The sequence below is a fragment of the Microtus ochrogaster genome, chromosome 7 (assembly GCF_000317375.1).
Source record: "Microtus ochrogaster isolate Prairie Vole_2 chromosome 7, MicOch1.0, whole genome shotgun sequence".
NCBI lineage: Eukaryota > Metazoa > Chordata > Mammalia > Rodentia > Cricetidae > Microtus > Microtus ochrogaster.
In genome coordinates this window covers 56,530,785-56,548,650 of record NC_022014.1, presented here as the reverse complement: position 1 = coordinate 56,548,650, position 17,866 = coordinate 56,530,785, and the positions used below count along the sequence as shown (strand labels likewise).

Sequence of the window (17,866 nt, the reverse complement as noted above, 5' to 3'; positions counted from 1 at the left end):
ATGAACACAGTGTCCGTGTAATTATTTCGGGTAGAGCTAGCCATGTGGGCGGCCGGGTGCCGGGACGCAGCCCGCCGCTCCTATTTCTACAGCTTACTCTCACTGGGCTTTTGTTTCTTCATCTGCGAAATGAGGGTAATGACACCTCATTGTTGCTTGCTGTAATTTGGCAGGGGGGGTAAAATAAAAGAACGGATCGCGTGTGAAACACACACAGAGTTCCCGGTGTCTCCAAAGCCCTCGTTAATTCCCTCCCAACAACCATGAAATTAGCAAATTAAGAATTTATTTACCCGCCTAATCACAAAACTAAGCAAGAGGAGGCTTTTTCACACCGGACCATATGTTTATTTTTCTATGTAAATGTTGGTTATTTCACAAAGAGGAACAAGGTTTAACAAATACTTTTATGGTTTTTTTGGTTCAAAAAGGGAGAACTTAAATTTTAGGAAACTTGAAAATCAAACCATAAACAAAGATAACGTTAAGTTTTTAAATAACTTTTTTCTCTTACTAGAAATAAATGTCGTATTTTCAAACTAGTGATAGCAAAATCCATGCTGGAGTTTGATCCAGAAGAAAACAACGGATAAGACAGATCACACCACAGTGGGAAGAAAAGCGTTTTTCTGGGATATATTAATCCCCATGAGACAAAGACCTTCCCTGATGCCATGTGGCCCTGGATATAATGACTTGGAGAAAGGATGACACATTACACAAGAAAGAAAGTTGGGTCGGGCAATCTATTTCACCAAAGCAAGGCTCTAAAAGCGAGCTTTGGCAACAGGACGAAAAAGCAGAGCCATGGTTTTTTGTGTGTTTTTTTTTTTTTTTCCAGGTAAGCTGGCAGAGCCGTGAACTGTTGCAGTCCCAGCCCCCAGTACAGAATGAAGCTGAAATGTCAGGGCAATGGGGCTGCAGAGGGAGGCATCGATGAGAGCCGCCCACCGGCATGACTAAGTGCTCTTAGGGACAATCCCCACTCAGAGGGCAGAAAGCAAATCTCCAGATGTTCTGAGCTGTCAGCTATGATTAACTGAGGAAAGGTGAAGCTGCCCACTTAACCATCTGAGCAACCTTCCTCATCACAACGACCCCAGAGTTCTCTGCAAAAGCGTTCACGGGTAAAATAAACGGAGGCCCCATCCAACTCCGAGCCCGACTTCTCCTGCTGCCCACCCTCTGATCAAGTCAGAACAGCGGCCTATTTTAAACCAGTGGCAATGTGTTCTCTCGTGGAAACGTGTGGGTTTCCAGAGACAGGCTGGCGCTCGGAAAGGCAGGCACGCGGAAGGCTGCGCCCACTCGCCCATCCTTCCTCTCCCACAAGGGTTTCAGGAGGAGTCCCAGGAGGAGAAGCCTAAGCAGTAGAGGACCGGCCGATGGCTTCCCATGACATTAAGCTCACTCCTATGGGAAAGGAGAAGCTGAGGTCTGGGTGGAAGCAGCCCCATGTGAGAAAAACCGAAGGCTACCTCTAGCCCAGGAAGAAGAATTCTAGCCCCCGATGCAATGCAGGCCACTGTATCCTTTCTAGAACAATTGATATGGATCTCGGTGCCTCTGTAACAGGCTTCAAAGCAACCTTAAATAGAGTAGAAAACATTCCATGGAACACTGAAGACTTGTTTTAAACCAAGGTCACAAGACTAATTTACAAAAACAAAACAAAATAAACACTGATTTGCTGATTCTTTTTTTTTTTTTTTTTAAGGTCCAAGGCTGTGCTTTTACTTACAATCGCTCCAGCTGCTTCAGATCCTGGAAGGCGCCTCTCTCGATGACGCTCACCTGATTGTCTTCCAGATGCCTGGAATCAGAAAGGCAGCCAGGGTCAGGGACTGAAATAGTCAGGGGCCTCATCAGAGGCCTTAGGCTGTGCAACCATATCACATATCCCCTCCTAGGACCCCGAGGTCCTCCCCACTGTAATCATTCTGTTGGGACAAAAACCACTGCATCCCAGTGTGGTGTCATGGTAACCAGAGTTTCGCCGCCTGCACACGTCTACCTGACAGATTGGCTTCCATGTCTCTATTTTAAGAACGTTCCCAGCAAATGTGTCCCCCCCCACCCCCACCCCCACCCCCTCCAGAGAACTGCAGAACGTTGCACAGAAATGGAAGAGGTAAAGCTGCTCCTTGGAGAAACCACGTACATCCAACACCTCTTCCCTCGGAGCTCCCTCCTCCAAGGATTCAAAAATACTTCATTGAAAAGGGCCTTCCTTCCCTGCTCAACTTCACAGAAAGGACAGAGTCACAGAGAAACAGCACTGTGCGGAAGACAGCTAGCCAGGACCCAGAGAGTCCCTCAAGCAGGGCCAGGTTCATCCCAATTCCCTAAAGATAGCGACCTCACAGAAGTCATCCCTATGCCTGGCGACAGGCTGTGCTGTGCCTCTAAATTCTCCCAGCAGGTGATTAAAAGTCCTAGTCACTCTGCCTAAGTGAGCTTGATCCACGCACGGGGTTCGCCCTAAGAGTTGACCATACAAAGAGACATTTGTTTCTGCAGTTTACCAAGGGGACGAGGGAGAGTTTAAATTAGGGTTAGTTGAACAGGTAGGGGACACAAAGATGATGCATGGATTCTGGGTGGGAAATGGGCCAAGAAATGACAGGAACTGCATTGGGTGGCTGCGTGGGATTTGGGGGACGCGCAGCTGTGATTGAAGGCTGTTTCTTGAGAGGAGGAGGAAATTAAGGAGAGCCCCAGTTTCCTCTGGAATGGCAGAAGCATGGCCTAAGGAGGGTCTATCTTCATTCCACAACAGACCTTCTACAATGACCCCACCTCTTGGGATAGAAGCATGGCCTGGGAAGGGTTTATCTTCATTCCATAACAGACCTTCTACAATGACCTCACCCCTTAGGATAGCCTAACCTCTGGCATGTTTTAGGCTTAAGGGTCAACCTGCTTCACTGGGGGAAATCCTCTCTTCCCAAAGATTAAAGAAGAGAATCTTACTTCCTCATCCTCCCAACCCAGCACCGTGGCCTACCTGTCAGTCTAGAATAAAAAGCACAAGTGTGGGGCCAACACACACTGACTTTTCCATAAAGGAGAAGGAGAGTCAATGATGTGAGATTTCTAGCAGGGCATGCAATGGTAAGTCGTTAGGCTCAAATACGCAACACATTTGTGTGTGTGCAAATATTAACGGGCCAGGAGGGGTCAGCCTGTTCATCGGAATCCTCAACATTTCAAGCCTTCCCATTTATGTGACTTTTTCTGTCCCTGACAGGCCACTTCCATCCAGGCCATTCCCTTAACAGGTAAGAACGGGGTAGCTAAGAGACTTGCCGAAGGGGAAATCACACGGCTAAGGAGAGGACTTCCGAGCCCCCAGTATAGTTTAGGATCTCTGCCTTCCTTCTTACTAGATGGTGGTGTTGTAATGAACACACTACCCATCATCCTTAAGACTCGGTTTCATCATTTGTAAAATACAGAAAATAGGACACTGCAGAAGCACTTAGAAGAACAAAAATGGATTAAATGGATCACGAAACCCAGCGTTTGAAGTAATAAACTGTAATTTTTAATAAATGTTCCTCCCCTCCCCTCTCCTTCCCTCCTCATCTCCATTCTGCCATATGGCAAGGAGGCCCCGGGAAGCTAACAGACTTTTATTAGCACATTTACTATACAGGGTGTCAGTTCGATGCTAGTGACTAGGGGGTTGATCGGCCAGACTTTTATAATCAATCAATCAACCAGCACTCACTGTCATTCTTCTCCGATTAGAACAAGGACTAACTCGAGAGTAGCTGAGTGTCAACCTCCGGACGTACGGAGGGGCTTCGCTCAGTCATTACACTGACACAACAGAGATGGGCGATATCTGCGTGCGAGCTTTCTCCCCCTGCTCTACCTCGCTCAGGCCCTGGGAAGCTGGCTTGCAATGACTTTTCCAAAGAACGTCTTGGCCTTTACTTACTGTTGGCTTCAGCCACTGGGTTTTACTAGAAGGAGCTGGGAACCGTGGAAAGACAGCGGGGTCAAGAAATTTGCCCTTCGATCAAACCACTCCAGGGTGACTGCGTCCCTCTACTTAAGACACAGCTGCTTTTGTTGGGCTGGAAGATCAAGTTGCTCCCATTGCTCCCCAATGCCTCGAGGCAGCTGTGGCTCTGTTCTCGCTAGCCTGAGGAACTGGACCATCTCATCCCACCCACTCTTCTGTCAACGTTAGCTCTCCTCACCTGCCCTTGCAGTATCCTTTGGTCCCTGCTGGGAAGGTATCCAGGGTCCTTTTCAGACCGACTTCCTAAACCCATCCAAGTCCAGCCTCGTGCCTGGCATTGAAAGGCCGAGGAAATACCACTCGACAAATAATAGCATCTGTCAGTGGATACATACGTGAACCACGAAACCTGCAGGGAGACAGCAAGTAACACTGCAAGCCAGGGGCACGTAAGAAAGTTGTTGATCCAGGTCCTAGTTTACCGGCCAGACACGGGAGGACGTGGGATCATGGTCAGGCTATGTTTTCGGTTCCCACAAGAGCTGTCCAAGGCCGGTGTCTGTTCTGAGTTAGGGGGACACAGACTGTGTTCATTTCAGCTCTTTGGCACTTTTTTCCTTTTTCCTTTTCTCTTCGCTAGATTAGAATCGGAAATGGCCCTCCTGTGATGACGGCCGGGGCGGAGTTTAAAACTCTTTTATTAACCCCATTTGGGATAAAGCTGGCTCCCACATTGTGAACACAGCAAGCCCTTAAATGGATTACTCAGAAAAAGGATATAATTGATACCAACAGAAGAGACTTTTCCCTGCTCCCAACCTGTGGGAGAGATGATGGTTGCAGGCAACACCTACATCTCTGCTTCATTTAGGGGAAAATCTCCCTGGGATGGGACGGAAGTTCGCCAGCCTCCCTTCTCTGTTTACCCATTCACCTGCACCATATCAGCAGACAGAAGACATTCTGCATGGAAATGGGGGGCAAGTTCAAATTATTCACGACGATCGAGGCTTTTATTGCTTCACCATAAACTAAGTAAATAAGAAACAGACATGGAGACTATGCCAGCATGTCATGAAAGCTTTTCAAAAGAAAATAAAAAAAAAAAAGTTCTCTAGGTTACTCAGTTGAGAAGAATGGATGGAGGGGAAATACGATTAAAATGTTTGGATATTTTATTGATGTTAGAAGGCTTCTCCGCTATTCCACCTAGCGGATTTCTTTCACTGAATTAAAGGGCCACTTGAAAGGAACTGTCTGTGAGCTGATAAGGGAGATAATGAAACAGATCTATTAACAGTCGACAAAAAAAAGGAGTAAAAGGCATTTTGGTATTGCTTATCAAAATAGAAGAATGCGCCAATTAACTCAAAAGATAAACTGTAGTCAAAGGAGGGTTGTAGACTCTGCGGAAGACATTAATGTCATCTTTTGTGATTATTTTAAACTTTCTATTTGCAGAGAGCAGATATGGAAATTGGAATTTTTATTAGTCTTTCTGATGCAGCAGTAAGAAAATCAAAGGGTTATTTTTGACTTGGTTAGAAAATGAAACATTAGGTGAATTTTGACTTGTATGGAAAAAACATCTCTTACAGAAACAAGTGGAAGAAATGGGGCAAAAAAGACAAAAAGAAAAAATGCCTAAACACAGTTCTGCCTTTTAAGCCAGCAAATGACCTAGAAGCAGCAGTCTCCTGCCTTGCTTTTTTAATACAAAGTACCCTAAAACTGAACCATGGGATCCCCCTGTACCTCTGCCAACCTCCCTACTGATGGGCGTAGACCTTATCAGAGCAGTTACTCGCTTGACATACACACAGGCGCTCAGAGCACAGGACAGGCTTAGTTCAAGGTAGGTCTTCACTCTGAGTGTGGTGAGAGAAGAGGTCCATGGGGGGAACATCTGGTAGCTGGAGGCCCTGCATCAGATTCCAGCATCCCTGTGCACTGGTCCCCAGTACCACTCAGGTGACACTCTGCACACCAGAGCTGCATGCCCTTCCCCTCTCCCTCCTCAAGACACCATGCACTGGAGCTGCACTTCCTTCCCTCTCCTTCCTCCTCCCCATCCTCCTCCTTTGTGAGCACAGAAGTACTGCATGCATTCTAGTTCCAACTGCTCTGTCGCTCACGATGTGGAGCTGAGATTTCTGCTGTTCCCTCTCCTGCAAAGAGGGGGCCATAATAACGCCAACCTCATATGTTCTATTCTATGTATGACTCGGCACCATGTCCACTGTAAGTAACCAAGAAAATGCTGGTCACCATCAGCCTAAGCAATATTACTAATGCTTCTCAAACAAGAGGTCCAGATTACCGAAGTTCTGCTTCACAAGTGACAGGCAGTAATCAAACGCTGCTTGAAAAAATGTCAAAGCCCTGGAGCGCTCCATGTATAACTAGAATTGAGAGGACTTTGAAGCATTCACTCACTCTGCTGCTGAAGGGAAAACTGAGATCCGAGGGGGTACAGGATTTCCCCAAAGTTGCATGAGCAATGAATCCTAAATCAAATGAGAATCTGGTGCTTCCTGTCCCAAGGACAAAATCATTCTGTTGTGCAGAGCTGTGAGTGGAAACAGGGGACTGAGGGGCTGGAGAGACAGCTCAGTAGTTCGGAGTACTTGTTGCTCTTGTAGAAGACACGGGTTCAATTCCCAGCCCCAACAGGGAAGCTCACAACCATCTGTAACTCAAGTTCCAGAGGATCTGATGCCCTCTTCTGACCTTTGAGGACACCAGGCACACATATGGTGGACATACATGCAGGCAAGCAAAGCCTTCATGTATACAAAATGACATAAATCTTTAAAAAATATGTGTGTTAAGAGAGGTGGAATCTGGTAGCAACGAGTTAGCCGCAACAGCCAATAAAGATGAGCCAGGCATGATTCCATGACACAAATAACATCAAAGCTGGGACCAAACTTTCCAGGCTGCACTCCTGGGCAGGAGCCACACTATGGGTAAACATCAGCAATAAGGAAGGAAGGAAAGAAAGAGAACCCAATCGCTCCGCTCTCGTTTTTCTGAGCGTCAAGCTTTTCAGTGAATAGTACATAGTCATCTCCTTATGAAACCCAAACCAAGGGCTAGGTAAAACGCTACAATGTTCAGAAAGGAAACCTGCCGTTCCTTGTCTCCCTATTCCATCAGTGCCTACCTCAGATTCTGCAACCTGTCTGCACAGCTGTGAATGGCCATCCCGGATTCTGCCCTTGCCTGGCCCTCTCCATCTCTCCTCCCCTCCTCTCCATTAAGCAGGAAGATAAATAACATCTGTCCCAATTGCTCTTTTAATGCACAAGCTGGGGAAGAAATTATAATCTCTCTGGAAGGGAAGGCATGGTTAGTCAACCTGACATTGCTGTCATCCAGGAAGCAGGGCATGTTGACTTAATTCATTTATTGCCTTCTGTATTTCCTGTCACTGGAACCCGGTGCTTCTATCGATCTCGCCCAGCCAGCAGCATCCAGCCATACAATCTGATATCTGTGAACACTTGGTACAGTAATGAAGGGCTTTCTGCAGCAGAAACATGAATTCCCGCGGCCCAGAGCTTGGGAATGTGATGTCAGGGCAGCGCACCATTTTCACAAGCTGAAGAGCTGAAAATGAAAACTCGCTGGCACACCATTACACACACTTACAAGACTCGGAGATTCTTCAGTCCAGCGAAGTCCATCTTGGTGATTCTGGTGATGTTATTTCTGTCCAGGTCACTGCAATGGAACAAAAACTCAGGTCAGATCTTTGCAGGTTACACTTACACTCTATTCAATGCAGACTTGGCTTAGACTGGGGGAATGCTGCCTGTCAGGGGGTAGGCAATTCCAATGATTAATGATATCCCTTGAGCATGCCCAACTAACCTGAAGGAAATTGTATGGAATAAGCCATTCATTATGTAGGTAGTGGAACCCAGTTACACTTAACTGCCTGTCTTCTGTGGTCCTTTCTTCAAGTAACAAACGTATCTCTCAGTGTCCCCAGGCCCCCCAATTTTCAGATTAATTTATGCAAGTAGAACTGAGGCCTCCTGTAAATTTCAGGGGTTCCAGGGAGGAGCAGTTGACCCAGGCCAGGCTTTTAAGTACCTTCAATCCCTTTCACTGTCTCAGGAATGCGTGCATGATTCAAAGAATAACTTTCTCTCCACTGGGGTAGCAAAGCAGGTCAAAGTTCCCAGAAGCCATCTTGATCATTAAGGACAGTGTTCCAGACCCAGATGACGAAAAGAGACACCCTTCATGGTGTTTTGTGAGCGCTTGGATCTGCTTATGCCTGAAGCCAGATACTTCCGTATTTTAGCCTTTTGTGAGTCGATCTATTCCACTTTATTTTCATTTTGGTTTAAATCAGCTCAGGGTTCCGACAAGCCATCTTGCCTCCACTAAAGGACAACGTTCCAGACCAAGAAGATGAAAACAACCATTTTGCATCTATTCCTTGAAATCGAAAAGAATGGTCACTGGCTTTGGTCCATAGCTAGATAGGTATAAATAGAAAACACAACTTTGTCTAGTAGGCCAAACAAAACTTATCTAGTTTCTAACTAGTTGGCAAATTCCCTGAGTTTAGTTTCTAACAGGTGCTAACACCATTGAGCTTGTGCATAGCAGGTAGTAAAAGCTAATTCTACAGAGTAGGCAAAGGCAGCTGCCTGGATGCAACTTAGGGGCATTTGTCATGGGGGAGCTGAAAGCTCGACCTGTCAGTTCCTGGGGTAAAGGTGAGGGAGGCATCGTGGGTGGTAGGAAGTCAGGGTTAAAGAGGAGCTGAAGTTAAGAACAAACCTGTGAACAACTGGATAAACATTCTGTATTTCCTGAAGTCACCTATGATCCCTAGATGAAAAAGGGAGGGGGGCATCGGGAACATTTTAATTTTTAATTTACTTTTGTTTGTGTTGCTTTTGTTTTGCTGTGATAGTTTGCCTGTCTAGAACACCTGATGGTCTAATAAAGATCTGACGGCCAATAGCGAGGCAGGAGCAAAGATAGGCAGGACTGGCAGGCAGCAAGGATATAGAGAAGGAGAAATTTGGGAGCAGGGGTTCAGAGGAGTAGCCCGAGAAGGAGGAGGACATCGGGGGCCAGCCATCCAGCTACACAGTAATCCCCAGAGTAAAGGGAAGATTTATAAAAGTAAGAGAAAAGAAGCCCAGAGGCAAAAGGCAGAGGGGATAATATAAATTAAGAAACGCGGGTAAGAAACAAGCCAAGCTAAGGCCTGATGTTTCTAAATAAGAGAAAGGCTCCGTGTGTGATTCATTTGGGATCTAGGTGGTGGGCCCCCAAATGACTCCAAAGAACTTACTACTACTACTACAGGAAGGAGACATAAAAAATATTACAGTTCTTAACACTGGAAGCTGAAGACTGAATCCATTCATACTGTACCCTCCTATGAGAAGAAAAGCTTTCAGGGTTTGAGCCTGTGGAGTTTCTACAAGGGTGTCTGAAATTGAGTTTATATACTGCCACAAGTCACTCAATTACAGAATCTGCTTTGAAAAAAATGTGTGTTGCCTGACGTGGGGTGCCCTTCTGTATGCTCTAAATATGTTTTCATTACCATTGATTAATAAAGAAGCTGATTTGGTCAATAGTCAGGCAAAATACAGCCAGGTGGGAAATCCAAACAAAGATACTGAGAGAAAGAAGGCAGAGTCGGGGAGATGCCAGCAGCCACCAGGGGAAGCAAGATGTGAGGTAACAAGCTACGAGCCTTGTGGTAAAATGTAGAATAATAGAAATGGGCTGATTTAAGTTGCAAGAGCTAGTTAATAATAAGCCTGAGCTAATATGCCAAACAGTTTGTAATTAATATTAAGTCTCAGAGTGATTATTCAGGAACTGAGTGGGCAGGCAAATAGTCTCCAGTTGCAGCTGCCTGCTTCCATGGTACAAACATTAGAGCACACACACAGAGAGATTTATCAGCTATGATATCACACAGCGGTAAATCTTATGGGAGCAGTGCTATTACGTGTCTGCTGTCAGCCAAGGCATCAGGATAGTCTCCCTGGATTACCGAGAGTCACCTGTCTGACAACAGGTCTCCACGAAGACCTGTGAGTTACAGGCTTGCATTAGAGCAGTGGTTCTCAGCTTTTTAATATAGGACCTCACATTGTGTTGACCCCCCAACCACAAAATGATTCTGCTTTTTCCTAACTGTAAGTTTGCTATTGTTATACATCATATTATATGTATCTGTTTTGCAGGATATCTGATACATGACCCTCAAGGGGTTGTGACCCAGAGGTCACATTAGGTCACAGGTCACTGCTGCATTAGACGAGAAGGAGAGCGGTTTCCAATTTCTGCACTTTGTGTGAGGAGCAATCGAGTCTGAGGAAGGATAACTTTACTGATATGAGAAATTACAGTGAGATTAAAACGCAAGCATGGCCTTGGGTAACCTCACCTAGACTCCACTTCTCTTTCCTCAGTTTCCCCCTCCTAGGCCAGCCATCCAAACTGTTTTTTAGTTTGTGATAGAGGACCACCCCATTTCACTTCCGCTACTTAAGCAGGGTGTTAGTGAGGAAAGGGCCCCAGGCACACACTGACGCCAGGATAGCCCAGCAGTGGAGAGATAGCTGGGATCCAGTAACGTCCCTAGCATGGTGAGCACTCTTCTCTGCTCCCCCCAGAGTCTGGATGGATGTGTGGGGACCTTGGGAACTGGGAAAATGACAAAGCAGTTGAGGGTTTAATTACTAAGACAGAGCGTGGCACTGCAGCAGCTCCTGCTGCCAGCTTCTGCACTGGTATTTTCAATTAATATTCATTACGGGAAGGGATGCAGTGTGCCACAGAGGCGCTGAGGACATGGTGGGGTGGGATATACTCTGAGGGTCCTCACATAGAGTCCCGGAGCTGAATTCCTTGCCCAGCCAACCTCCCGAGTGGCCCGTGACTAAGGATCAAAATGACACACACGACCTCAAGAGCCTTTTGTTTTTGAAGGTTAAATGAAGATGCTATACTCATAGGGCTTACCCATCGCTAAATTTGGGATTACTGTAACTAGTTGAAGTACACTCCCTACCTACCTACCTACATAACGCAGAGAAATTTTAGTTCACCAAAACAAACCAGGTACACCGTTCCCATGTCTTAAGGCATTGACCAAAGTGATTACTTTGGGGTAATCTGTTTCATAAAACTGAAGATGTGGAACAAAGAGGGAGAAAAAGACACCTACTGAATATTTAATTCACCACTACGAGTAAAATGGATTCCCATGGCTCTCCATGGCAAAGGTGATTCTCCATGGCTGCTGCTTTGAGACCCTCAGTCCTGTCATTAGAGTCAAGGATGGCTCAAGGAAAGAAGGCATTTATGTCTTCTGAAAATGAGGCGAGAAGTGGCCCCGCGCTCATCCTTGGCGCAATAAACACTGCTTAAGCGAGGGTGTCCACCCATTCAGGTGGAGTTAACGGAAGCACGGGAATCACTGTGGCCTGACTTTACTCCATTCACTGAACCCTTGCAGGTTAGTAAGCTGTCCATTAAAGCATCTTTGTGAACACAACAGACTGCATTTCCAAGATTTCCTTGAGTGTGACCATGTGACTGAGTTCATAGCACTGCACAATGGGCTAAAATAATACATGCTGCCTTCAGGGCAGAGCCATGAAATTCCCTACCCAATGCTTCACACCCTTCCTTGACCTGTATCTTGGGCCGGATTCAGAAAATAATGGAGGATTCGCAAGGTGGCACATGGTCAGAGCCCAGGTCCCTGAGTGACTGCATGAGACAGAGATGCCTTCCTTGCCTCCTGATCTGTACCCATCAGATTCAGACATATTTCAGAAATAGCTTCAAAGCCACCCAAATCCAGGGGCTGTTTGTCACAGCAGTCTGTCCTGTCAGGTTCAATGTCTTTAACTTTCTATCCTTTTTAGTTTACATCTTTCTTCATAACACGTCTGAACAATAGGTATTATTGTTTCCATCAACAGATGAATATCTGTAGGTGAACCTCCTTAAGAGCATCTCTCTGCCGAGCCTACCCTATGCACCGAGCCCTTTGCTAACGCTCTGTGTACCTCTTGAATCTATGAGCCATTGTTTACTGTCTCACTTTTCACACAAGGAGACTTGGTCTCGTCCTCTGCTCTTTAGAAGATTTTCACCCAGAGGAAAACTACAACATGAGGTCACATGCCAGTAGGTAAAACAGCACTAGAACCCAGACAGTCTGAATGCAGAGGCCAGGTGTGTGTGCGTGTGTGTGTGTGTCTGTGTGTGTGTCTGTGTGTGTGTGTGTGTGCACAAGGATACATGCCCACAGATGCGCCTGCAAGGGCAGAAATCAATGTCAAGTGTCTTCCTTCGCTCTCTACCTTATTTTGTTGTTGTGGCAGAGTCTGGGGCTCATCAATTAGTTAGACTGTCTAACCACGTCAGACATGAGCACCTAGGATCCTCTGTCTCCACATCTGGGTCCTGGAATTGCAGACAAACACCAGGATGCCTGGATTTTTGCATGAGTGCAAGGGGGATCATGATTCAGGTCCTCACATTTGCACAGCAAAGCCCTTTACCCAGTGATCCAGCTTCCCAACCCTATAAAAACGACCTTACAGGCCAGGTCATCTTTAGCCATTGAATCCTGTTGCCCATCTATCACGAGTCTAAGTATTTTCGCATTGTGTAAAGTTATCTACTAGATGGGTGGGGAGGGACAGAAAGTACAAAAACAAATAAAATGAGAGAACACAGTTTCTCATCTCTTTGCTTTGATGGAAACAAAGGAATACACCTGTTGGCTTGATTGCCCCCAGTTCCAGCCAAAATCGTACACTTTCTGTCCTATCTCCCACTGAGGCTGGACAGTAGCAACACTGAACCTCTCTGCAAGCCCAAGGATGCTCTTTAATCTTTGCCCATGACTGGTATCTCTCATGCTGCCTCTGTAAACAGCCGTCACCATAGCAATCTCCTGCATTGGTTTCCCATCCCAACAAATGAATCATAAACCACAGTTGAGGTTTGAGTTCTGTGGTATTTTCACATCTGTTTGACACCTTGGGTGGAGTGGGGAGGAAGAAGAATTCAGAGCAATACTGGAAAAAAAATGAAACAAAAATAACACGGTCTGGGCCAGGCTCTTGTCTCTGTCTTGGCACATGCACACACGGACCCCTTTCCTCCTTCCCTCCGCAGCATTCCTACAGATCTTTCTCTGAGTCATAGCGCATCTGGGAAGGGGAAGTATAAAGATCTACCCCCAGTGAAACAGCACAGCGTGGAGAAAAAGAGACATCCGAGGAAAAGCCAGAGGCTGTGGGTTTGAATCCCAGCTTCCTCACTACCGAGCTGGGTGGCGTTAGCAAAGACACAACTTCACTCAGACCCAGATATGACAGCTGCTGCTAGGACACTCCTAAGATGTGACCCCAAATGTCAGCTCTACGGGGTTACCTGGAGGCTTAAGCAGAAAGCATGTGACGAGTGGTCTTGGGAGAACCCGTGGTACAGATGGGCGACTGGTAGGGAGAGGATGGTGGCGTAGGCTGGGATGCAGCTGAGAGACGTTTGTCTGGGATGGAGAAGCACAGGAATGGCCCCCACCTCACTGGGGTTCAGATTACAGTTTCCCCACTGGGTGATTGTACTTGGACAATTAGATCACCAATTTTAACAAAACAGATGAGATGCTCAACAGATTGTTGCAAAACTGATCCTTGGTTAGATGATCTTGCCGACTTTGGGCTTGTGTAAATACCTGCACATGTCGAAAGCACACTGGTTAAGCTAAACTGTCCAGAGGGCAGGGGAGGTACACTATGTCTGACCTTTGGTACAGTGAGATATAACTCACATCATCATAGTCAGAAGCAACTTCATACAGGGAACATACCACACACGGAGACTGGACTCTTATATCTGCCTGCTCCTTGCACAACTCTACAAAGAGAAACCTTCTGGACTGCAGAACGGAAGACAGAGTCTCAATCTGGGAACTGCACATAACAAAGAAGCTGCACAGGCTACACAGGCCAAGGATGGAAGTTAGGTCATATTGGGATGAAGTCTACAGGGTACTGTGAATAGAGAAGGCTGGGCAGTCCTGTCAGCTTTCAGATCTACTTAGGATGGATATATTTGGAGATCTATAACCAAGCTGGCTTTTAAAAATCTAGAATGTAGCTTGGTCCTTGTTCTCAGCACTTTGGAGCCGAAATAAACTAAGTCTTGAGATACTTGGAAAATACGCAAAACAAAATGTTGGGAGTCTACATTCCACAGTGAGTGGGACAGAGAAAGAGCAGAGATCAATTAAATCATAAGATACTCGGAAAATATGCAAAATGAGATGTCGGGAGATGGTTCTACATTCCGCGGTGAATGGGCAGATAAAGAGAGGTGTCGAGAGCAACAACGCTTAAGCGGAAACTCAGAGAAAACCTTTTAGAACAGAGGGTAAGGGAGGACAGGACGGGAAGGACTGGGTGACAGCAAGGACAGGGGTAGGAATTACAAAGGAAGGAAGGACTACAGCCAGCCAGGAAGCTCTTGAAGTCTTCACACGTTGTAGCGATACACCACAAAGTCTGATAGCATGGATTTGGGACTCCTGTCCAGAAACTGAATAAAAGGGGCCAGGATCAAAGGTGCATCGCAGACCCCATTTGGGACCAAGGCAAAAGGGGGCAAAGGGCCTTGGCCTTGGTGTCAGTCACCTACTCCACCCTTCCATCCAGGGAGAAGACCCAATTGCTCACACTGGGCTGTCTTGGGAGCTCTCCCATCTTCCAGTAAGGTGGGTGGAGGTGGGAAGCAGCGGCAGAGGGGGGACAAGGAAGCCATTCTCCTGAAGCTTTCCCCAGGAGCTCAGCCAGGTCAGCACACTCTTCTGCCAAGGGTCACAGCTCCTTCTAGCGACTATGCCCATGCCAGCCTCGCAAACACTTAGCTTCCTCTCCCCTCTTCTGCCTTAGAGATGGAAACCCCTCCACACTTTTATGTCCCGGGTTCCACAGTACCTCTGTGGTTCCCTGAGCTACACCTATACCCTGAAATTGTTCACATGTAACTGTATCCGCCAGGGCTGTCTCTCAGCTGAGTTTTCTGTCTGGATTCTGTTTCTTCCTGATATATCATTCACGCACTCACTCATTCATGTATTCATTCAACAGACAGGTCTTCCCCGCAAATTGCTGGGCTATAACATGTGCTAGAAAATAAGAGTGATACGGCCCTTGGCCTTAAAGAGAGCAGTTCACGGGGAACAATTAAAGGAGCAGTTTCCATAAAGTGTGGTAATGTCTATGCCACAAATTCATATGCTCATCTTAGAAGGGCCAGACAACAAATGCCTGTTGTTTTTTTTCTTGCCTGTCATGTTTTCTTTCTTTCCCTTTCATGTTCTCTCTCTCTCTCTCTCTCTCTCTCTCTCTCTCTCTGTGTGTGTGTGTGTGTGTGTGTGTGTGTGTGTGTGTGTGTGTGTCTTTTTTATTCATATAGGTACTTTGACTGCATACATGTCTATGCACCACATGCATGCCTGGTGATGGCTGAGACCAGAAGAGTGTGTCGGACACCATTGGATTGGAGTTACAGATGGTTGCGAGACGCCACCTGGGTGCTGAGAATCAAACCCTGGCCCTCTGCTATAGCAGCTAGTATTTTTAACTGCTGAGCCATCTCTCCAGGCTCTGTTCTGCAGTGTGAAAACTGCCACAGACTTAAACAAATGAGTAGAGAGCAAGTTGTACCTGTATGCAAACAAAACTTTATTAGGAAAAAGTGGTCAAAGAGGCTTAGTTGAGCCTGGCAGTGGTGCCACACACCTTTAATTCCAGAACTTGGGAGGCGGATCTCAGTGAGTTCAAGACCAGCCTAGTCTACAAAGTGAATTCCCGAACAGCCAGGACAGAGAAACTCTGTCTGGGGAAGGAGAGGTAAAGGAGGAAAAAGAAAAAAAAAAGAGGCTAAGTTGTCTCTGGGACCATAGCTCACAGACCCCTGTTCTCTCCTATGCCAGAGGCATAAACAAACCCTATAAGGGAGTATGGTTGGAGGGTGGTGGCCCTGTAGGTAGAGGGGAGGATTCCAGGGAAAGGTGGCATTTTAACTGAGACCTCAAAAATGAGCTGGGCACAGTGGGGTTGGCATGGGAATACGTAGGAGAGGATAAAAGGATTTGGAAAGAAGAAATAGCAAATATAAAAGCCCAGAGGCACTGCCTCAGGGTAAAAGCAAGCAGACATTTTTTTTGACTCGTCAAACAGGAGGCAAAAGCGAGCATATGCCCCCACAACTTCTTCCTTCCTTCCTCCATCCTTCCCGCCCCTGACTCCCATCCCCCTTTACCGCCGCCTGGCCTCCTCCCTTCATCCATCTCTATGACCAGTCTTTACTAACCACCGCTCTGGGCCTGGCACTCCATTGTGGCCAAGGCTAGAAGAGTAAACAACAAATCCCCTTTAAAGAAATTTGAGTGAGTGTGGAAGACAGATCCACAGCTGGTGGCTGAGGACACCCCCTTCCCTTTTCCTTCAGGTGGGCAGGACCTTGGGCTTGCTTCCAAGCAGCTAATACAGGGAAGGAGAAAAGGATGCTCTTTTTGATGTATTTTATGCCGCTTTGTGCTCATCTTGCTCAGGGCCTCTTTTCGGCTGTGATGAAGCCCGTGGCCATGTCCGCATGGCAAGAACTCAGGTCGGCTTCGACATTACGCAGCGGGGTATGGGAACTGACAATGGCAAAAACAACCTGAAGCCTTCGGTCTAACAGACCTCAAAGGATGCCATTCTCCACCAATGAGCCCACGGACATGAAAAGAGTCCACAGCCTCGAGCAGCATCGTGACTAAAGCCCTGTCAGACGCGGAGGCAGAGGCCCAGCTGTCTCTGAGGTGCCTACTGGTACTGTTTGAAGCGGCCACCTTTGTGGTAAGATTGCCTGGCAGCAAGAGGAGGCAAATGCCATTGGAGACCATACACAAACAACGTAAACAAACAACAGGACCAGAGATTATGATAGGTAGGTAACCAGACAATAGCTCTAGAGATGGCATGGAGATAAAGGTGGGGGTGCAAGGAAGTGGGGGCTCTGCCTTGTCTGGGGCAGGTTTGGGAACCTCTCTTTTATAGCGATATTATGTCTGAGACAGAGGGGATGGAGTCAGCTGAGGGGAGGAGGTGCTGAAGGGAGAAGGTTCTAGGTAGAAGAATATAAACAAACAGACCCAGAGGGATGACAGCAGAAAGAGCCGGATAGAACAATAGAGCTGACAGCATCCCATGGGCTGACTTAGGCCTTGCACTATTAGGATCACAAAAGGGGTCAGCAGGAAAGAGACTGAGACAGCAGCCATAAGCCATCTTCCCCCATAGGAATTCTGTCCCATACAACACAATTAACTTCTCATAGATGTGTACTTAGTGTCCCAGAACAACAGCACTTCATCCCTGTCCACAGCATACCTCACTGGACTCTTCCTTCCTCTGACCTGCAGACACTTACTGGAAACCCACTAGACCCCGCCACCATGCAAGGCACTCTGCTTGCACATACGTTTCTGTCCGGTCTCGAAAGCTTCCGTGTCTGCTCACAACCCCAACATCATGGCTATGTTATGGGTAGAATTAAATACCCACGAGTCTATGTTGAAGCCCTGCGCCCCGCTAATGTGAATGCGGTCATATTTGAAAAAGACTCTTTGTAGATGCAATCAGGTTCAAGCGAGTTCATCGGGATGGGCTCTAAGCCAGTGTGATTACTGTCCTTAAAAGATGAAGGAGATGACGGAGCAGAGACACAGGAATGACACCGTGTGAAGGAGAGCCAAGCAGCCACCAGACACGAAGCACCAAGGACTGTCAACCCCTGCCTGAAGCCAGGAGGAGGGAGGGAGGGAGG

General features: G+C 46.9%; 1 protein-coding gene across 1 annotated transcript in view; it reads right to left on the bottom strand.

Moving 5' to 3' along the window:
• Slit3 (slit guidance ligand 3) overlaps positions 1 to 17,866 on the bottom strand; it is a 597,086-nt gene that overhangs the window by 538,562 nt on the left and 40,658 nt on the right. Inside the window, exons 2-3 of the mRNA XM_013347495.2 lie at positions 7,628 to 7,699; positions 1,742 to 1,813 (exon numbers count right to left, since the gene is read on the bottom strand). Coding sequence (XP_013202949.2) covers positions 1,742 to 1,813; positions 7,628 to 7,699 — 144 coding nt within the window. The remainder of the gene's footprint in view (positions 1 to 1,741; positions 1,814 to 7,627; positions 7,700 to 17,866) is intronic.